Below are 22,812 nucleotides of genomic sequence, written 5' to 3' on the forward strand. Positions count from 1 at the left end.
ACAATGTATATTAATTTTAATTTCATCAAATTACACCTTAATTTGGATGTGTTGCAATCTTCATGTTAAGCTTTAAGAAATGTTAAACTTAATTTTGTGTGAAGCTTGATTTCCATTAAATTAGCGAGCTTTTGGAGCTTTTTTACTTTGCTTATTGTTAAAATGAGTGAGAGAACTAATCAAAATTGATACAGGGTTAAAATTATAATACTTATCTAAGTTTAGAGTCTAATTTAATTAAATTAAAAGTTTAGGGTGAAAATTGATATAATCTACCAAGTTAAGAGTTTTTACTCATCGACTTTAGTTTGGTCCAGTTAAATGATCTAGGAGATTATTGTAACGACCAGACTTTTTTTTTTTTTTGAATAAGTAATGACCAGACTTATTTAGATTTAGGCTGGCTACGACCATTAATATATGTATGCTATTGTCATTTAAAAATTTGGAAGAAAGCACCGTAGAAAAAGAAAATAATAGCCCAATATAATTTCTTAAATAATTAAAAATTAAAACTTTATTTGAGACTCCATTAAAAAAAATAAAGAAATTTAAAAAGTTCTAATTAACATAAAATAATAAGTAAATGAACAAAAAGATTATATCAAATCCTTAAACATAAAACCATTAAAGCATAATTATTAAGAAGTGAGGAAAAACATTGGAACACATAGCATACTCAAGAAACAACCCTGTCCCTCATCTCGTTGCTCTTGTCTTTATTTAAAAAAGATCGTAGGAAAAAGAGTGAGTATTAAAACTATTAAGTAACATGTTAGACATGTACATGTATAATAATAACATAAATATGTTGGATCTAAATTTTTTATCCATCAAAAACATTTTCTTTTTCGGCCAATATGGACAATTAACTCATTTTTACATAAACCAATACCGTAAGTACCCTGTCATCTAAGCCAAGTCTCACCGACAAAGTGCTTTAGTCTATAACGTAAAAAAAAAATATACTTAGTTACAAACTCTATGGTGGTGTGTAGGCAGGTTTCATGTGGGACTCTACCCAATCATACGATAGTTGGCACCTAGTATGTGGAGTCATACCTACCCACCTAGCAGTTCAGTTTGTGTGCATCTACTTAAGAAAATAAAGGAGGGTAATTGCCACATTATTTTCGTAAAAAAACATTTATATTTGTTAAACAAATGTCGGTCAAGTCGACTTGGTGTAGACTAACTGGACGAGTTGGGTGAGTGATTTGGAATGAACCGTAGAGTTGCTTGAGGACAAACACAAGAGAACAAATACTCCCACGCTCCAGTCTCAATTTTGAGTTTGACTTTAGTATTTAGATCGAGCTAGCTAGAATGTTAGGCACAAAGTGAGCCTCCTATTAATGGGTTTGGTATCTAACCAATAGTTAGCGTATCGGGCCAAAGGTCGACCCGTTGAGTGCACATGATCTACGTAGGTAGGCTTTTAGTATCTTCCTCTCCATAATTTGGCTAAGTGTTGTAGGTTGTTCCTTCGGGAGAACGAGCATTTGGGACAGACTTGATGACCAGCCAACTCTCTGTCTTTCACGTGGCAATATCGTTTTATGCCTCCAACAATTTACACATTCATAAACCATGCATGAGATCACATAATTAAACATTCTTTCATCACAAACTCATTCAAACCATCATACATAATTTTCCAAGCTAGCTAATTGAAAGACATTCCAAAAGTAAACTACTTACATCATTTAAAATAAATTATTGACTCAATCTACCAAAACTTTTAACCAGATTTGAAATAATTTCTCAAAAGATTAACCAAAAATCATACAATAAAAGGATAAATTGCCTCAACAAAAAATATAATGGATATACGGTTAAAAGTGAGCAGAGAAAAAGATCAAAGTCCAGATAGGAAACATTACCAAACGAGCTTCGGAAAAGTGAGACCTATCCTACACAAATTTAATAGTTTAATAATTATAATGCACAAATTCGAACCTCCAAAGTTTTCATGTCTAGAGATGAGGCAGTGGACAAAAGCTCCTGATTCCTGCACCACCATTCCTATGGCATCCTATTGGCTATAGCTTGCCCCGCCAGTAGCATTTGGCGGCCATGGCTACTCCACTCTCACTCACCGCTCCTTCCATTTCCCTTATCCAGAGACCAACCGTTTCCTGTACAATTGGTTTCGCCATTAGCGCCATTAGGCTTCCGCTCCGGCGCGGCAAATGTAAGCAAAGGCAAATTGCAGTTTCCTCGGCCCCTAATACGTTCCTTTCGGTTTCTGTATCGAGCTTACAGCCAAACGAGGAGCGCCATCAGCTCGTTTCCCAGCCTTCAGAGGAAGATTTCGTAGTTGTCAATTTCTATCATTTTGTGTTCATCGAGGACCCGGAAGCTGAGGTCGCTAACCACCTCTCCTTCATGAGGGTAATTTCTTTCTTTATCCACAGCTCACAAAACCTAGAAGAAATTATGATTTGGGTAACTAATTGTGAAGATTATGAGCAAAATCTGTAATGTACTCTTTTTTTTCTTCAGGACTTGGATATTCATGGCCGAGTCTATCTGAATGAACAAGGAATTAACGCACAGGTATTGTTGTGTTCAAATATATCTTAATTTCTATGTATACCTGCTTTTCTGAATGAGATTCATTTACATGTCATCCATTCTGTACGGTTTCACTGGTTTATCACACTGAAATTTGAGTTTAGAGGTGTCCAAGGGTTGGCCTAGTTGGCAAGAGCTCGGGTCTCTTGGTCATATTAGTCTGACGAGCTTAATACCAAAAATCCTTGATGTCTCCCCGGTCCGAACCTTGGAGCGGGCGCAGGTGCTCCTAGATATATGAGAGCAAAACTCTAACTTCTAGTTATCAAAGAAGAAAAAAATTGAGTTTAGAGGTCACCGTGGCAACTATAAGCTTATGGCAACTCCCCGAGGAAGCTTGAACGTGGAAAAATAATAGGAAGGAAAACTATAAGGGACCGACTTGATAAGAGTTAATTTCCCTCCTTTGAGAAATAAAGTTCTCTTCCACTTATCCAACCAGCAGTTCCCAGAAAAAGTCATGGGCCAATCCCTCATCTTGCAATTGTAGAAATCAGTTTTGGTTTCAACAACTATAGGTTGAACACTCTTTAGCTAATTGGACAAGTTTTTTGTAATTTCATGTCATCTATGAAATTTTTTCTTATAGAAAAAACATATATAGGACTATTATCTTTTTAGACTAGGTTATGCACTTGTAGGTGCTTTTTGCTCAAATATGTCAAGATGTTGACGACTATAAAGTTCAGCAATTTTTTGTGGATTCATATGATTAAGCAGCTCAGTATCCGAAATATATTTGCTCACGGATATTAATAATTTGTTGAATTTCCATTGAATTGCAGTAACACACAAGGTACCAAATTGTTTGTTTGTTGAATCATATATATATTTTTATCAAGATCACAAGTCATAATTATATGTCATTAATTACTTGGAGTGCAAAGAAAGTTGATTTGCCTGAAGGTTATATTCTAATATTTTTTTCAATGGCACAGTATTTATTGTTTGTCTGATTGATGTAGAAGTGGAAGTTAATTATTTGTGGACACTTCTATTCTATTCAAAGCGTTATCATCTTCTAGTTTTTTTGTTTTTTATATTTTGAATTCTTCATATTTTTAGGTGTCTGTCAACATTAGTATGCATGAAAAGGAGAGATATGATTCTGTAATTCTCGTTAAATATTTTTATCTCAATCTTTGAACCTTAAAACAAGATCAAATTGCTAATGACGCTAGTTTTACTTTCTCAATCCATTTTAATCATTATTGATCTCTTATTTATGATATCTGTGCTAATCATATAATTCTTGGTTCAGTACAGTGGGCCATTAAAAGATGCTCTTGCTTATGCTAACTGGTTAAGAGAAGATCCCAGATTTTCGGATATCCTAATACAAGTTTCTCCATCAATAAATGGCCATGCCTTTCCAAAGTTGAAGTTGCGTTATAAGCCTTCACTTGTACAAGTAAGCAAAATCACTTTCTTCAGAACGAACTTCGTTGTTTAAGTTTACTGCAGGATTGTTGCACCCTTCTTTTATCCTGTAGTTTTATTATCTCACACTCTCTTTCTTTCTGTGAGTTTCATTTCTAGTTTATCCTTTTTATAGAGTACTCGAAACTGTCTGATTTTAATATGCTACCGATAGCTCCTATGTGAACATGTCAGGTGAATAAAATCAATATATTCCTGTACATGACAACTATTTGAATGACTTAGTTCTAATTTGTTCATCTGGAGGGGAGTGAGGAGGAAACATTCACTAACTCTCAGGCTTTCTTTTTCCCAGTTGGAAGAAGATTTTTCACATCTTCCTTTACTTGACCCATCAAAGCGGGCAACTCCTTTAACTCCATCTGAATGGAGAGAAAGGTTGGAAACAATGAATAGGAACGAGGATACAAATTATATTCTATTGGATATTCGAAATGGTAAGTGTTTTTATTCCAAAATTTTTTCTCGTTCAATTTTCTTATAAATGATGCTAATGATTATATGTGTAAATAATTACTCAAATAGACCCTTGAAAGTGGTATTTTCCTCCATGTTCTGTTCAATATGGAAGTTACGATATATAACTAATGAAAGAAAAGCTAGTTGTATTTTCTTTCATTTTTCTCGATGAAAGCTCGATTTCTTAGTATAAAAAAGAAAAGAAGAAGAAAATAAAAGGAAAAAAAAATGAACTCAATAGTCTTAGTTACTTTATGAACAGTAGAGTTTTGGGCTACCATTCTTTGGCTACTCTTTTATTTTCGGCTCTCTTTGAAAATTAAATTGAAACAGAAGAGCTCTTTTATGATTTTGAGGAACTAAGAAAAAGGAGCTTTGTTCCTCTAGCTTTTGGTGTATGGCCATTCTACCCAGTAGTCACATTGCTGCTTCTCTTTGTTTACTTCACTTTGTAATAGTTGCTTTTCAATTACATGTATTCAGGATATGAGTGGGACATCGGTCATTTCGAAGGTGCTCAGCGGCCAACTGTGGACAGTTTTAGGTTCACATCATTTGGTTTATCACAAACTAAGGTATGTCAACTGTGCAACATGCTGTCAGAGTTGACATCAAATCAGTCTTCCTCTTCGCCAAAATAACAGCCCCTGCAAAACTAAATCTTAGTATAATTCCTCGAGCTCATATCTATTTATGCGATAGCTTTATTATAGGCCTCCCATTAGAAAAGGTATATTCTAGAAAGAGACTGAGGGGAGGGCAGTAGCTGATGTAAGGGTATGCGTGGGTGTTTTCTGTTATGAATTTAGGGCCAAGTTAGTTAGAAGGGGTAATTATGTTTATGACTTTGTATCTATGGTATATCTCGATGGCGAGAGAGGAGGTCAGTATTTTTTTGGTTTGTTTTCACTGGAATAGTATTAGGGAGAGAATAAGGAGCTCTTGAATTTTTCCCTTAGCTTGTGCTTCTTCTCTGTCCATAAATAATAGAAGCGAGGTTCAATCACTTTTAAAAATCTTATGATTTTCCTCTGCATCAATCAACAATAAAAAGAATAGCTGATAACAAGGTGACTGATGTTTTAAGAACTTTTCCTTTGCTTCAACAATCACTTTTAGCATTCTAAAAAAAAAAAAAAAAAAAGAAGAGGGCACTTCAGCAAACAATGTTTTTTTTTTTATTTTATATAAATTTTTTAATTCCAATGAAACTCTTCCCCGTAACTGATTTCATCTGTAATAATTTTCTGAATAAATCATGCTGTATTTCATTGATTTCAGTTGATGTAATTATTTCAACATATTGATATTTAGTACATCTTTGAATAGAGGATATCATTCCTGTAATCCTTTTTCCCCCTACTATGTGAGGAGATAACTTTGAACTGTCCTCTTATTTATTTTTACTTTGTGATCAGGAACCAGGATACATAAATAAATAAAGAACTTGTGAGCCTCTATTAGGGAAAAGTAGTGATTTCTCTTTGTTAATGGTATTGCCTCTCCCTGTTTATGCTTATTCAGGATGCTGCTTCTGATCCTTTGGCAAATGTTGACAAAGAGAAGACAGAGGTATTGATGTATTGCACTGGTGGTATCCGTTGTGACGTATATTCGACAATTCTAAGGTAATCCGCTTTTCTTATCTGTACCGTCTTCAGATCAAACATGGAAAGTAGATGTAGTTAACATTCTGCTCAGTTCCGTTTCATTTGCATTCTTCAGTTTATATGCTTGGATAAATCCGTAAACCACTTCAATTGCCGTAGAAGTTCATATCATGTTTCTATTTTAAGTCACGTTGATGTATAACATGTAGGATATATGTTTCAAATCTGTTATACATATACTTTCCTGTATACATCTTAAATACACCTTGGTTGATATTGTGATAGGATCCTGAGTATGAGAAAGTAGCACTGAAATTATATTGCAATGTAAAGTGAACGTACAGTGGTAATAGTCTTTTGAGAGGGCTATCTCTGCCGTGCAAGTGCAAGATAATTAATTTCAAAATTATGCCTAATCCCCGACCCCCTCCCTCTATTAATAATCACTTCGCCCTTAATCCGTCATATGTGTTAAAGATGAATAAACCGCCACTCAACTCAAAAGCTTAAGTTGATGGGTTGGGTGAATTTAATCTATTTATTTGGATACTTAACACTCTCCCTTACTTGTGGGCTTGGAAAATTGGAACAAGACCCAACAAGTGGAAATTATAATAAATGGGGAGGAAACCAACCATGTTAACTGCATCGTTGGTTTCCTCCCCATTTATTATAATTTCCACTTGTTGGGTCTTTGTGCAATTATCCAAGCCCACGAGTGAGGGGAGTGTTGAGATACTCATAAATGAATTAAATTTACCCAACCCATCAGCTTAAACTTTTGGATTGATATGGTGGTTTATTCATCATTAACCGTATGTAAGTAAAACACTTGCTTTTTCTTCCCGGCAACCTATTGGCATTGGCCATGATGGACATCATGGGGACGATGTTAATCTTGATTCCTTATTTTATCATTGTCTGTGGCAGGGAAAGAGGGTTCCAAAACCTTTACACCTTAAAAGGAGGAGTTTCTCATTATTTGAAAAATGAAGGTAGCGAGCAATGGGTCGGAAATTTATTCGTGTTTGACTCGAGACTCTCACTGCTTCCATCGGCCTACAACCCCAAAGTGGAATCATCCAGAACCACTCAACATTCTGGGAATAATGCTTTTGCCAGATGCTATATATGTACTTCTCAGGTCTCTCAATTGAGGCATCGTAATTGCGCGAATCTTGACTGCAATCTGCTATTTCTGTAAGTCTGCTTTGCGAAATTTGGCTACATTCGGCCCTTCTCTTTAATCACTACATAAGTTTTGCTTCACGAGATTCAGCGAGTTTTGGCTAGATTTATTGGAATGAGTTTTGGTTTTCAGATGCTGTAAAGACTGTGTGAAGGAGTTGAGAGGATGCTGCTGTTCAGAATGCACAACTTCTCCTCGTCTTAGACCTGTTTTAGCAGAGCTTCAAAGGTATCAGAAATGGCACGTCTACCGCGATTTTCGACAAGAACAACCAAGTTAAGTTCTGTATCAAAAGCTGCCTCTTATTATTCTGCTATTGTAATCTATTCAATATCTCCTCCTTTGGAACTTTTTTTTTCTTTGTTATAGAAAGATGGGATTCAGAAAATCCATTTGTTTGTTTTCATGAGCGTAGATGGGTCTCCAATGGACAAAAAGTCAGAAACTTTGTAGGATGAGAATGAGTTACAAATATTCATTTCTAAATTAGATATAAAAAAATAATAAAAGAAAAGAAAGAGAGAAAAGAAAAGACTGAATGAAATGGATAATCCTGAAGCTTTCTCAAGTTTATGATACTCTGTTCTTTTCAATTAAAAGTTTCATGAAAATATGTTTAGTTAATGATATTTTTAAAAGGAATTTTTTCAAGTTTTTCCTTGATAAGGTTTTAAAAGTAGATGTTGATGGAAATGTCGAAGTCTTAATTTTATGGAAATATCAATAAAATAGTTAGATGGATATTTTGATAAAATTAAGAAATTAAAACATCGTAAACAAAAATTAAATTAACAAATAAACATTTTTTTATTTCTAAATAAATTAAAAATGATTAATATTAAAATTATGTATATATTAGTGACATTTTGGTGATATTTTGTTAATATTTTTTTTTAATATAATGAAAATGTTCATTTACCTTTTCATGTCGATGTCGAACCCATGGATATATAGAAATGTCAATAGACATATCGACAGATATTTAATACCATACCTCAAATTGATAGGAAAAATCTCTTACTCTACCGCATGAATTAATGTGGATAACTCTAAACCGAATAAAAAACCACGGCCCACAAGGAATCGCACATATTTCTCTCAATTCACAGCTTCTACTGCACTCATTACAATCATAATTCTCAATTCAGAGAATTATAACCTCCTCCACCACATCACTTGGAATGTGACATTCCAAGATTTTTCTTTCCTCGTCAGCTTGCATAACCGTCAAGTCAATGCCTATGTGTAAACTTGTGGAACCGCTAACATCACATTCTCTGTCATGGTAAAACAGACATACCATGAGGATAAATTCTCTCGTTGCAGAGGAACTGATCATCGTCTCCGCTGCCAGCATCCAACCCAAAGCCCTTTGACGAACTGGCTCTATAGGGTGATCTTTCTTCATGAGTCCAGATTGTCAGCATCTCAATAACAAGCTTTCTTTTACACGAAGTCTTAACTACCAGTGCTGAATCTTCATATGAAGTGTCCTTCCTCTTCAGCATCTTCTCCTGACAACAATTTATAATAAAGAAAAAAAAAACAATATTAGATCATCCAAATTCAAATATGATTTTCTTTCTTTCTATTTATATCTTTAATCATACTATTGAACATAGAAAGAGTATATTTTACATTAATATATAGAGTATATTTTACATTAATATATATATAGATACATACATACGTCAACCTGATCATATTATATATATAGAGTATATTTTAGATATATTTTGTTTTCATATTAAACTTGTTTTGGATGTGCTACTAATATTTGGTTTTGATAAATTTTATTTCTTTTGGTCTATCCAATTTTAAAGACCTTAATTTCAAGGTTGATATTAATATATTTTTTAAAATTAATATGTTAGATAAGATTTCTTTTTTTTTTTTAATGGCCGATAACTAACTTGAAACAGTTAAAATAAATATAGCTCACGATAATTGACATATATCTTTAACCAAGAGATTATGAGTTAGATTCTCACCCAACATAGAAAGAAAAAACTAACTTGAAGCGAGCCATTTACACCTTTAATACAACCATTGAAGTAAACAACTTTGCTCGAGGATTTTGGTTCAACTTGATAATGATGTTCTAATATTTAATCATGTCATTTTCCAATAAAGAATCATTCTCCTCTCTAACACTTCGACCTTTCCACCATTGAAAGATAGGAACAAAATTTTCTCCCAATTGATTTTTTTTTTAAAAAAAATGTCAATTCATCGTTTACATCAAGGTGAAAAAGATATTTTCTCGTTATAAAAAAAAGGGATATTTTGTTTTCTTTGGATTATTATTTTTAAAAAACTTCCCACTAAATGTTAAACTTATCTTTGTATGTGAAAATGTTTTATTTTCCTCTTCCAATAGATGACTTCATCCAATTGGGTAAGACAAAAACTTATAAGGAATTTCCTTGAGAGAGGAAGAATGAACAAAGACATCTTCATAAACAATGTATGAATCAATTAATTATAAAAAAAAATTAATTCCTAATTCTTCAATTTTTATTTGAGCACAAAAGTCAAAAGGTGTGTTTTAGGGTGCCTTTCATAATTTTTTATTCGGTTAACAAACATCCAAATAATGTATGTCCATAAATTAAAAATTAACTCAATTCAATAAATTGGGTAGAATTAAGTTTGATCATCCCATAAAATAAATGTTGGAATTATTGATAAAATAAAGAAACACAATTTTTCGTAATAGGACTTGTCTTTTGTAAAGATATAACTTTATACGAAAAGATGTGACTATTTGAATGACCACAAATAGTCTATAAATTGTGATTTCTTTTCAATTTTGCATACAGAGAAATCATCCCTCAAAATTCTCTCTTTTCCCCTCTGTACGTTAACAGGTTAGTATATGCGTCCTATCTTGAGAGACAATTGTTCATGAAATTAGTATCATAGAGGGAATAAATTTATCTTAAGAAACAACGCTACAATTGGATTCAAATTGGTTAATTTTGTGTTTCCTTAATTTTCCAGTATATATCTCTAATAATCAATTATTGAATAAGTCCACACAAGTAAAAAATTTCAACAAAAAGGCTAACACTTGTCATTTTTTTCTCTCTTTAAGTCTATCAATTTCCTACATATATATGCTTTTAATTATTTTCCATAAAAACAAAAGCTATGAGAAGATAAAAAAGTTACAAAGTCCATCTATATTTAAGGTTCAATCAAGATTTTATTTCTTTTTACAACAAGGAGAGATTTTAAACTCATGACCTCGTGGTTAGAGTCAGGTTTCAATTGCCATGGAGCTAAGTTTATTTTACCAATAAATTTAATGTTCACACCTCGCTAAGTTTAGAATTAATATATATTCCTTATATAAAATTTTGGATCTTCCTAGTTACTTATAATATTATTTATATATAATGTTGGTAGTGAAAATAAGTTTCAACACGTGTACCTTCCTTCGAAGTCACCAGAAGGGAAAAATCGGACCATCAATACCCATCGACCTGATAACCTGTCGAGTTGGGAAGGCAAAACAAGCTTCGCCGACTCGAGGAATCGACCTCAGGTCCGACCACTGACCTGGGGCCCGACAACCATAAACATCGGTCGAAACGACTCCAACGACTTTGTCCACTGCCTTCCTATAAAAGGGACGCTCCACCCCACACTTCAGGTATGCTATTCTGTCCGAGAACAACCTATTACAGTTCGAGCTTTTGGAGTGTTTGTTCCTTGTGCAGGTCTCACTGTCTTAGAAGTTGCATCTCAGCTCGACAGCATCAACATGTAATATAAGTATAACCATTTTTATGTCCAATATTAAACGACGTTATTGTCATGATTTCTCGTGTAAAACAAATGATTTATTCACATTAATTTTTTTAAAAAACGTCATTTTCTTTCCAAATAAAAAAATATAAAAAAAGGGTTGAAATTGAGCTTAAAATATTCCAAAAACAGAAGGCATAAGTCACACAATGTGAAAACTAAGTCACACACAATAATAAGAAAATTAGGGAAAGCACAGAACGATACAAACAAATTTATACTGGTTCACCCAATTATGGACTACGTCTAGTCTTCCACGACAACGAATTCTACTATGATATTGGGATAAATAATAGGCAATACAAACTACAACAATGCGATCCTATGAAATATAAGAATGAAAACCTCACAATATTCAAGAGATTTAGATGTTGATGATGTACTACAACTCGGGATCTCGAACTTCTGTTTGATTTTGTGCGCAAACACACTCTAGTTTTTGGCCCACGTGTTTTTGACCGCAATTTTATCCCAACACACCTCCATTCTTGCTTCCACCACCGTCATTCGAAACCAGTTCCATCAATGCGAGTTTACCAAATTACCCCGCAGAGAACCCCATTTTCCCCCCATTAAAATGCCTCTCTTCGATTTGGTAGTTGAAGTTATCACCGGAATCATCAATCGGAGCTGCAATTCCGGCGATCTGCCACTTGGACGCCGAAGCGTCGTCGTTTGGTGCAGTTGAGGTTTGAAAATCACCAGAATCATCTATCGGAGCTGTAATTCCGGCCATCGGCGATCGGAAAGCACTTCCTTTGTGGCTTTTCTATTTAATCTTCTACACCGAATTGGTTAGTTTTCTTCTATCCATCTGTTTCGATTTCTTTTTTTCTTTTTCTTTTTTTTTTGAATATTTTCTTTCTCATTCTTCTGAGTTTTTTTTTTTAATTGGTTGATTTAAAAAATTGATGATGTTTCTTACCGATCTAAAAGCGCAGTTTTTGACTTTAACAAATAACAAAATTTTGTTTATATGTATACATAATTTTTTTTTAATTTGGAAATTTGGCTAAGATTTGCAGCACTATTAAAGAACAAAACAGAAACAAAGGAGTTTTACCTTACTTTTTTTTAAAAATTGATTGTTTAGGTAAGCATCAAACTCTTTAACATTCATAGTATTGAAATTTATATTTTACCACTTCTGTTTTAAAATATAATTATAAACAAAATCATATTTAGCATTCATAGCATAAATAAAAATAGTCTCAATAATGTAATCTTAATAATACAATACAATGAGTACTAAATTTAAGCCTAACTAATTCTCAATCGTTGAGGTATTATAAAAAACTGGAGGCATAAATTTTCAATAAAAAGGTCAAAGATTCAACTCACTATTTCCACGCACATATATATTTTTTTAGTACAATATGTATCATTTTTAGATCGAAGTTAAATGCCTTAACTAATTGAACTATATTCTGGTTGGCCTCCATCTCACATGTTTGGTGAGCTAAAAAAATAAAAATAAAAATAAATAATACAATGAATATTTGAACAAAAATGAACAGATTTAGAGAGGCCTGGTCATATTTTTTTTCCTTCAATAAAAATAATAATTTATTAGTAAATGTTAGTAATCCAACTAATAAATATTTAACAAATTCAACATTTGTTAAAAAAGAATTAAATAAGTAAAATATGAATAATTGAAATAATGTTGAATTAGGGGCGGGAAGAAATGTAAAAGATATATTGAAAACTTATTACCTGTAATTTATTTATTGTTTTTATGATGCAACCTCTCGGAGTGGATCGAACTCACAACCTCGTGATTGGAGATATATGTAAATTACCATTAAATTAGGTTCACTTTGACTTTTTTACCATTTCACGAAAGTTAAAATATTATTCCCTTTACCCTTTTCCTCCAACTAGGTGTAAGGCATGGAGTCTAGAGATATGATTTGGGAGAGAGTTGGAGACAAATTTTATAGCAGTAAGGGTGGATCATTTCAAGGATATTTTGATAATTTCACCTTGTTTGATTTGAATACTATAAAATAGGAGCGGAATGGTGACATAATCTCTCATGGCGACAAAAAAATTGAAAGATTATATATAAAAGTTTAGAAAATAAAGTTGTCACTTCTTTGACCCGGCGAAGTTTGTGAAGTTAATTAAAATGGTAAATTAGTTGATGAAGCTAGAAACAAACCTTGAATTTGATCCATTAAAATCCAACTATCAATTTGATTCAACTCGAAGGATAAGTTGGATGTAAATTAGCTTCAGGTCAAACCTAGAAGCAAGGATCGAATCCTCTTTTTCAAGATCGAAACACTTCATAAATTTGATGACCAATAAAACTTGAATCTTTCTAAGACATGTCATCTAAGCGACACTCAAAACTTGCATAAAGTATGAGATTTAATGGTCTCGACAAAGAATTAATAAGTCTAAAAGTCTAAAATTTAATTCCTCCAAAGCTGTTCTTCAACTAGGCGAATGAGGCTTTAAATTGCCTAGACAAATTTGATTAGAAGGAAAAAATAATAAAGAAAGAAATTCCAAGCTAAAGATTATCTAAAAAGGAATATTTTCCCCATCTAAAATAACAGCTTCCTCAGGTACCAAAACAACATGAAGCAACGTTACATCAGGCTATCCTTCCAAGTTAAATAAAATTAAATTTTAGGTTTAACTATTATTTTTGTACTCGACGCTTTAATTCATTTTAGTCTCTCTACTTTTAAAATGTCTATTTTGGTTTTTGTTAATTTTGACCTCTATATTTTCAAAACGTTCGTTTGGGTCCTCATATTTTTAAAATTTAATTTAACTTTTTGGTCATTTCATTTTCATTTTTGTCTCATCTCTTTCGGTCTCAATTTTAGCACGGCATTTTACTCACCAAAATTATTAAAATGCCGTAGTTTATAAATTTGTACTAAAATAGTTCTAGTTAATTATAATTAATATTATTATGGGTAAATTTTGTAGGAATATTTTGAAGAAGTATTGAGACAGTAAAATGGATGTGGTGGCGGTAAAAGAAGATAGGACCGTTGACGTGTTTCTAAGAAACTACAAGCTGGGAAGAACTCTTGGAATTGGGGCAACTGGAAAAGTAAAAATTGCACAACATAAATTAACTGGACATAAAGTTGCCATTAAGATCCTCAATCGTCACAAGATAGCCAAGATGGGTTTGGAAGATAAAGGTTCGTTTTATCTTTTATCTAGGGGCATGTTCGGAAGTAATTTTGACACAGCTAGAATCGGTTTTAGTCATGCCAAAATCACTTTTCATTTTAAAATAGAATGTTTGGGAAATAAATTTTTGTCTCTCGTCCTTTTTTTAGTACAACAAGTGGGATAGGAAGATTCGAACTCACATGTCAATAATGTTAAAACTCACTTGAAAAAATGTGCAACTAAGTGTTAAAATAATTATATAAAAATTACTTGCACAAAATTAATTATGGAAAAACTTGACTGTTTAAAGTTAAGGATTAACTCCTCCTTAATACCACTAAATATTTGGCAACTTAACTTTTTTTTTAATATTTCTCTTTTTTAATTGTCAAATATTTAATAATACTAGGGATGAAGTTTCTTCTTTTTAAGTATAAGGAGCCAAAGTTTTTACCATCAATTATTATAGGTCTCATGCCTCTTCTAATTTCAAACAGTTTGAAACAACGTCATTAGATTTTTTATTTCGATTTTAGATAATTTCTAATAAGCAACTTCAAATAGATTATAAAATTAATTTTTATTCAAATTCCTAACAAGTAAATGAGGCCTTAACACATGTTTAATGTGTCAACATGAGTTTAACTCAACCGCAATTGACACTCGATATTAACCAAGAGATTATAAGTTCGAACCCCCCATTCCATTTGTTGTACTCAGAAAAAAAAAAACCATATATTTAGTGTAATAAATGTATTTTAGATATATTCTTTGAATTGCCTAGCCTCTGTGTCGTACTTAATTTTTTAGGAGTAAAAAAGGCTCACGCTTTTTTTTTATTCATGCTTAAATTGATATTTTGCAGTAAGAAGAGAGATTAAAATAATGAAGTTGTTTATGCATCCTCACATCGTACAACTATATGAAGTTATAGAGACACCAACTGATACCTATGTAGTAATGGAGTATGTCAAAAATGGAGAACTCTTTGATTATATTGTGGAGAAGGGTAGGTTGAAGGAAGATGAAGCTCGTAGGCTTTTCCAGCAGGTAACTACGGGCTCGTTTGGTAACGTTCCCGTTTCATGTTTTTATTTCTTCATTTTTAGTAAAGAAAAATGAATTGCATGACCCGACATCCATGAATTTAAGTACAATAAAACAATCTTCTTATTTATGTTTTGGAAACGAGAACGTTGTCAAACAAATCCTACTTTTTTTCGTATCTTTCATTATCTTTATCTGATACCGAAGGCATTTGAGGTAGGTAATATCTGGAGTGGAGCACTGTCACAGAAATATGATAGTTCATCGAGATCTTAAGCCTGAAAATGTGTTATTGGATTCTGAATTGAATGTAAAGATAGCTGATTTCGGTTTTAGCAATGTCATGTATGATGGGCATTTCCTCAAGACAAGTTGTGGGAGTCCTAACTATGCTGCTCCTGAGGTAATTCTACTTAAATTTGTAGTCTTTTGGTAATAAATAAAAATATATATTTTTTAAATAGTAGATTGATATTCTCCGGAAAAAAAATAATTGACTAAGAATCACTTGAAATATGCCGTGATTAGTAAAATCAATGTTGAGTAATGTAATAATAATAAAAAAAAAAAATTTTATGACCCAAAACACTTCTAAATAAATGTAACCATCTACTCAAGTGTTTTAATCAAGGTTTTAAATGTTGATGAAAATATCGAGGTTTCAATTAAATGTCGATGTCGGTGGATATTTCTGTAAAAGTTATAGAAATTAAAAAATCGTAAAAAATATTTAAATTAACAAATAAACATTTTCATATTTCTAAATAAGTTAAAAAATAATTAATATTGATATTATGTATATATTAGTGACATTTTGTTGATATTTTGTCGATTTTTTTGTACTATGATGGAAATGTCGATTTACCCTTCATGTCGATGTCAAAACCATGAAAATATGGACATGTCGATGGAAATATTAACGTGTCGACAGATATTTAGAATCATGATTTTAACTGAAATTGATTTTTTTTTATTACCATTTTTCAGGTTATTAGTGGGAAATTGTATCCCGGGCCTGAAGTAGACATATGGAGCTGTGGGGTTATATTGTATGCTCTTCTTTGTGGTTTTCTTCCATTTGATGATGAAAACATTCCCATCCTTCGTTATAAAATAAAGGTACTCTCGAAAGTCCAGATTTATCTACGAAAGATATGTTTTAGTCCTTCATGTCCGAGAATTTTTCATAATTTCGACTTTTGTTTCTAACATCTTTTAATTTAGTCCGTCACTGTTTAATAAATGTTAAAATTGGCTGATAATAAACTTGCACGACATCATACAAATAAATTGGTGGAAATTAAGAGGAGGAAAAAAAATCTTAGAATAAGAAAACTTGAAACATAAGACATAGCAAACAGAGATGACTTTTTCTTTCTCCTCTAAATTTTCACCAATTCATTAAGTATTATGATGCTACATAAGTTCACCATCAACCATTTTTAACATTCACCGATGGTGAAGGACCGAATGAAAAAATGTCAAAACGTCAAGAACTAGAATTGAAAAAAAGTGACTAAAACATATATTTAGCGTAGAGAGGTATTTTGATCGGAGTAAAAATAATAAATTTGTATGTATTATTCATACTTTAGAATGGAGTGTATAATCTTCCAAGGCACTTATCAACTGAGGCAAAGGACTTGATCGCAAGGATACTTGTAGTTGATCCACTAAGACGAATAACAATACCACAAATAAGGCAACATCCATGGTTTCAAGCTCATCTTCCTCGCTATTTAGCCCTCAAACCAATCTCTATTACCCAACAAGTTCAAAAGGTGATTACTTACTTTACTTTACGCCTTCTAATAATACACTCGTATTTCAATTATGTACGATTTTTATCTGTGAATTTTGTAGTTCATCTGTCAATTTTAACTTTAAACTTTTTAAGGCCATGAATTTGAAAACGTAACTGAATTTAAAAGTTGACCGAGAAAGCCAAAACGAGTACAGCTCAACGATAATTGGCATATATCTCCAATCATGAGGTTGTGAGTTCGATACTTAATTAGCACGTAAATTTCCTTGTTGCCTAGTTTCATATATTTGTATGCTTCTTGCAGATTGACGAGGATGTTCTCCAAAGAGTGGTTATGATGGGATTTAACAGGAATAAGTTGGTTGAGTCTCTTCATAATAGAACTAAAAATGAGGTAATTTATCTATTTTTATAATTTAGTTTTCATTTATTATTATTTCTTTTGTTAAACTTACCCTGTACAAATACTATCAATGTGGCTACTCAAACAAATATAGATAACATCATTGATTAAATTTTAGATTCATTGAGAAATTTATTAAATTTACAAGTTTGATCTAATCAAACAAATTAAATTTTTAGGATCTAATTAGTAATTTGATGTAGTATGGGAGTAAAAATAACTTAAAATAATGCTCATGAAATCTTAGACTTATCATAGTTTTTAGTAGCTATTTTTGTAATATTTTATATGAATTGTATTAAATTATTACAGTCACTCGGTTTCAGGCAACGGTCACTTACTATTTACTAGTAGGCGATCGGTCCCCTATTTCTGGTGGCTATCTTGGTGCTGAGTTCCATGAATTAATGGTAAGTTCATCACACTTTTTAAACTCAATTAATTTAATCTAATTATTAGTTTTGAGTTAGAAGAATGGTAGGGAATGACCAATAATTTTGCCATATTTATAAATACAGTATAAAAAAACAATATTTTGCATGAAAATTTCATAAGAAATCTGTCACACGTCAATCAATATCTGCAATCACTAATAGACGTGTGTAAAGGTTATTTTTTGATATTATTCAAGAAGCAATAATTGTAGCAATTTAAATTTATTTAAATCACTTATGACCATGAAAATTTTATCTTGAGTTTGAAGCTCATGATTTTTCATTCTCTGATTTTATTATTGTTTAGGAACCTAACAATATGAGTCCAAATGTTGCCACGTGTCACTCAAATTTCATTCATTCAAATGTTGCCACGTGGCCTTCTTTTGGAGTTATGGGCCTCACCCCTCAGATTCCAGTTAATGGGAAATGGGCTCTTGGATTACAGGTTTGTTTTCCACAAAACTCCAAATTTGCTGTTTCATAAATTAAAATTTACGATTTTGACAGAAAAATAATTTACAAATAATCACTTATACGATAAAATCTATCAAATATATCATTTTTGTATCATCAATAAAGTCTATCACTTATATATTAATATAAAATATATTTTTGTTGATTTACATCCAAAAATGATTTACTAATGTACAATTACTATAGAAGACTATTAAACAGTATGAACCAACTATTGAGTATAAATATATAATTTTTATATGTTAAAAATTATATAAAATAAAAAGTTATTATTATAAAAAATTATAAAATGTATATAAAATGAATAACTTTTGTGGATGACCATTTTTCCCGTTGCGTGGTTTGAGAGCTTTGAAGTGATTTTAGGATGCTTTTGGGAGGTATGATTTGGTTACAGTTACGTAAAAATTATTTTTGTCATTGTTAAAATCACTTCACTTTCTTTCAATCATGTTAGGTAAATTACGAAATTGATTTTATGAAAGCTAAATTGATTTTTAAGGTATTACTTAGATGATGATTTTGAAAAATCAATTATATTTAAATATTTTTTTTTTCGAAATCGCTCATCACTCCTAAAAACACCCTTAGATCCATCATTTTAAAATCACATTTTTTTAGAAGTAGATATCAAGCATTTCTTAAAAAAAAAATTAAATAATCCCATTTTATTAAAAATATTTTTTATTTGTTACCGAACATTATATATATATATATATATATATATTTAAATAAACTTATAATTAGTTTGGCAAAACACATATTAAGGCATGTTTTCAAACCTCTTAATTTCTAAAATCACTCGTGTATATCCTTGTCAAACGTTAAGACGTATTTGAAAGTTATTTTAATATGAGGTGCGCCATCATTCTTGTCGTCACTACTTTGATTGAAAATAGTAATATTTTATAATAACATCCGAGTGATTCTAGAGATCAACGGCAAAAAGTAATTTTAAGTATAGCCAAAATCACTCCCAATTAACATGTAATAATTAAATACTCTAGTACTCGTATAAATACTTATAAAATAAGTGTTTGATATGAAAACACTAGGCATAAAATTGCTTCCTAGGATGACCAAAACTTGTCGTGTGTGTGTTTTGTGTTTCATAGGCTAAAGCAAACCCACGTGATATAATGATAAAAGTGCTAAAAGTGCTACAAGAGCTGAATGTGTGTTGGAAGAAGATTGGAGATTACAACATGAAATGTAAGCTAACACAAGAGACTCCATCCCATTTCCAACCCACCATCATGCCCACTCATGGTCTTGTTACTATATTGCAAAATGTGGTCAAGTTTGAAGTTCAGGTATGTCCTAATTTCATCCTCATTTTCTACTTTCTATTTGCAACCTTTTGTTTTATTCTATTCTCGTCTTCGATCACGGATGAATCTAAAAGTTTAAGCTGATGGATTAGAGTAAGTTTAATTATATACAGATATTTCAATTACTTCCCTCTTACTTGTGGGTTTGGAATATCAGTTTAAATATGATTAAATTTACTAATGTGTCCAGAAAGATTAAACTAATGATGAGTTAGAGTAAATTTTAATTATATATAGATATCTCAAGAGTCTTGTCGCTATTTTATTGTTAATTGTTGGCTTAATACTTGTTTGGTGGTTCCATATTGTTTAATAAACTTAATAGTATTTAGCGAGTTATAGGATATTTAGAGGGAAAATATGCCCCTTGAAGAGAAGAAAAGTTTAAATTTCTTTTGTCAAATTTCTTAAAACTTTAGAGGAGGTTGAAACTTTTCTGCCTCAGGTAGTTTGTTTGATCAAATTTATACCAATTCACTAAATATTAAGTTTATCATCAGATAATCTAAAGAATGATATAATTAAAAACATATTAAAACATAAAAGACTAAATTGAAACTTTTATAAATGTGAAATACTTGAACATTACATTATATTGAAATTAAACATATATTTAGCTCAAAATATTTTAACAAAATAATAACCAACAAGTTTTAAAATAATTTAGTTTTAAAAATAAATTACAAAAATAACGTTAGTTTAAAAATAATAACAAAATAAATATAATTTAAATAAATAAATTCAAAAGTAAGGTAACTTTTCAAAAGTATTGACAAAAATATGTTGGGTTAAAATAAAAGTCAAAACTCGTATACAATAACTGTAATTTCTGTGCAAACATATATACTTGACGTAGCAGGTGACAAAGCAATGTATGTGACTTCGGTCTGCATGCATGGAAGTCGCACGCACTCCTTTAGAACCCTTTTATTTTTTTATTTAAATTTTTACATTGTACGGGACTTAAACATTGTACGCGTCAGTAGAGACGTGGCTCCAACTCGTCGAGGAGAAGTCGTAGCCACTTCACTGAAATCGCGATCATCGACCGTGATTTCGTCCTGAGTCGCGGGTGATCACTGCAATTTACGTTGAAATCGCAGCCCACACCTGCGACTGTTGGTAAAATTGCAGCCTATCCCACTGATTTATCTACATTAGTTTTGTAATTACTCTAAACCCTACACTAGTTTTGTCAATGATTTAAAAAAAATTATTTAAAAAAATCCAATAATAACACGTAGATATATGTGTTAATCATGTTGACGTGGTGGGCATGTACCGATGTCATGTAGGTTAATGGAGGGGCATGGGTATTGCACATATTGGAGACTAAAAGTTATTACTTATTTTAACTTCAACAATTAAAATCCGCATTTTAAAATATTAAAAAACTAATCATCATGGTGGCTTATTGGTCCAAAGATGTTAGGGTTAATGAGGGGGAAATGAATTCAAACCCCATGATGGCCACCTACTTTAGAGATTAGTAATTCTTGTGTATTTTCCGGCGTCAAATATTGTAGAATCAGACAGTTATCCGATAAGATTAGTCGAGGTACGCGTAAGCTGGTCCGCAAATATCAAAAAAAAAAATAGTAGTACTACATTTATTGTAGTTAGTATCATTTTTTTTTCTCTCTCTAAGATATCAAAACATGATGACAAAGGGTGAGTTTTGGAATTAGCAGTGAAACATTCATTTTAAAACACTTTTGATAAAGTTAATTAATTAAATGCTTCTCTAAACTCATTTGTAATGGTGTGCAAGTAGTTTAAAAAAGGCAGGCAAATCAGAACACATGCTAACTTGACATTGATTTCTTATTACAGCTTTACAAAATGCAAGAGGAGAAGTATCTGCTTGATCTGCAGAGGATTCAAGGCCCTCAGTTTCTATTCTTGAACCTTTGTGCTTCCTTCATTTCCCAACTTCGAGTCGTTTAAAGTAACAGAAATTTTGTATTGTTTTTCGTGCTCTATTTACATAAGGTGGAAGTTCAATTGGGACAATCCAACCAGATTTGATGGAAAAAAGATGTGAAGCTTGTTTGAGGCTTGAACTCGTTAGCTTTATAATGCCTAAATGATCAGTCGGACATTATTATATTCTTGCAGAGATGTATTATTTTTCTAGATGAGCAGATGCTATTGTACTAAAAGAAGAAGGAAAAAAGAATGAGGTTAATGGATAAGGGGTGTACCTCCACGAATTATCACTAGTAATGGTAGAACTCCAACAGTGTCGGAATGGATATGACCGCTTGACGTAGTAGAAGCATGCGCTAGAAATCGGTTTTAGTGGATCGAAGTGGCACATTTTAACTAAAAACAAACAAAACATTTTCGAAGAACCGTACAATTTGGGATCGAATCTCCTACATTTTTCGATGACAAAGGCCTAAAACAATATTATGGACACATATTTTCTCGGCTATCATCGATCTGCAAGAACAGAACAGTGTGTGAGTACTTTTTGGGAGAGAAAAACCATAGAGAGGAAAGGAGTTTCTCATAGAACCTTTTCTTATAAACCTGTTCTAAGATTTGACCTATCAATTATATACGAATTTTGAGCCAAAACTTGATTGTCTGTGGAAGATTGTGAAAATGGAATGGTTAGCAAACAGCTCCTTGGAAACTTTTTAAAATTCTTCAATATCTCTCCGATGATATTAAGATACTTTATCCACTCCAGCTATATTTAGATGGAAAAAAAATAGTAATTATTTAAGTTATTTTTTTTACCCTAACTACTTAAGACCAATCCGCTTTTCTTAATATTACTAAAATTAGAACTAATTATTAAAATATTCTAATTAGCAAACTATTGTATTCTAAAATCTTGCTATCCTATATCATCTCTTCGAGACAATAAAAGATCATTTGACTTAGGCCACTTTTTTTTTCACATATGTCGTCTCTAAAACATGAAGTTTATAACCAGTGTAAATGAATCTTAGATCAAGTTAGTTTGGGTCAAAGTTGATTTAGGTTCCATAAAACTTTAAAATCAACATTAAAAATGGATATATAGTTTTAAAATCGAATCATCGAACCAGTAAATTATGCCAATTACTTCTAAGTTAGACTCACTTGGCTGTTTCAACCTTCATTCATAGA

General features: G+C 31.8%; 2 protein-coding genes across 2 annotated transcripts; both read left to right on the forward strand.

The window, feature by feature from the left end:
* Positions 1-1,942: 1,942 nt before the first annotated feature.
* On the forward strand, positions 1,943-7,843 carry LOC111014114 (Rhodanese/Cell cycle control phosphatase superfamily protein). Its single transcript, XM_022288736.2, has 8 exons — positions 1,943-2,394; positions 2,506-2,559; positions 3,839-3,988; positions 4,313-4,454; positions 4,960-5,051; positions 6,001-6,104; positions 7,017-7,286; positions 7,408-7,843. Exons 1-8 carry the CDS (start codon positions 2,077-2,079, stop codon positions 7,553-7,555), a joined length of 1,278 nt encoding a protein of 425 aa, XP_022144428.1. The 5' UTR covers positions 1,943-2,076; the 3' UTR covers positions 7,556-7,843.
* A 3,667-nt stretch (positions 7,844-11,510) lies between these two features.
* On the forward strand, positions 11,511-21,802 carry LOC111014121 (SNF1-related protein kinase catalytic subunit alpha KIN10-like). Its single transcript, XM_022288746.2, has 11 exons — positions 11,511-11,882; positions 14,038-14,258; positions 15,098-15,282; positions 15,500-15,682; positions 16,267-16,398; positions 16,875-17,060; positions 17,349-17,438; positions 17,774-17,857; positions 18,189-18,329; positions 19,474-19,671; positions 21,523-21,802. The coding sequence occupies exons 2-11, from the start codon at positions 14,069-14,071 to the stop codon at positions 21,634-21,636; spliced, it is 1,503 nt and encodes a 500-aa protein (XP_022144438.1). The 5' UTR covers positions 11,511-11,882; positions 14,038-14,068; the 3' UTR covers positions 21,637-21,802.
* Positions 21,803-22,812: the final 1,010 nt, after the last annotated feature.

The sequence above is a fragment of the Momordica charantia genome (genome assembly GCF_013281855.1).
Source record: "Momordica charantia cultivar OHB3-1 chromosome 8 unlocalized genomic scaffold, Mcharantia_2.0 BLBB01000008.1, whole genome shotgun sequence".
Taxonomy (NCBI): domain Eukaryota; kingdom Viridiplantae; phylum Streptophyta; class Magnoliopsida; order Cucurbitales; family Cucurbitaceae; genus Momordica; species Momordica charantia.

What these genes read in the sequence shown, in the direction of transcription:
- LOC111014114 (XM_022288736.2), top strand. Translation starts at nt 2,077, where the DNA reads ATGGCTACTCCACTCTCACTCACCGCTCCTTCCATTTCCCTTATCCAG. An exon ending in ACCACCTCTCCTTCATGAGG is followed by an intron (nt 2,395 to 2,505) that starts GTAATTTCTTTC and finishes TTTTTTCTTCAG; the next exon opens with GACTTGGATATTCATGGCCG. An exon ending in ATAAGCCTTCACTTGTACAA is followed by an intron (nt 3,989 to 4,312) that starts GTAAGCAAAATC and finishes TCTTTTTCCCAG; the next exon opens with TTGGAAGAAGATTTTTCACA.
- LOC111014121 (XM_022288746.2), top strand. Translation starts at nt 14,069, where the DNA reads ATGGATGTGGTGGCGGTAAAAGAAGATAGGACCGTTGACGTGTTTCTA. An exon ending in TTACCCAACAAGTTCAAAAG is followed by an intron (nt 17,061 to 17,348) that starts GTGATTACTTAC and finishes TGCTTCTTGCAG; the next exon opens with ATTGACGAGGATGTTCTCCA. An exon ending in AATGGGCTCTTGGATTACAG is followed by an intron (nt 18,330 to 19,473) that starts GTTTGTTTTCCA and finishes TGTGTTTCATAG; the next exon opens with GCTAAAGCAAACCCACGTGA.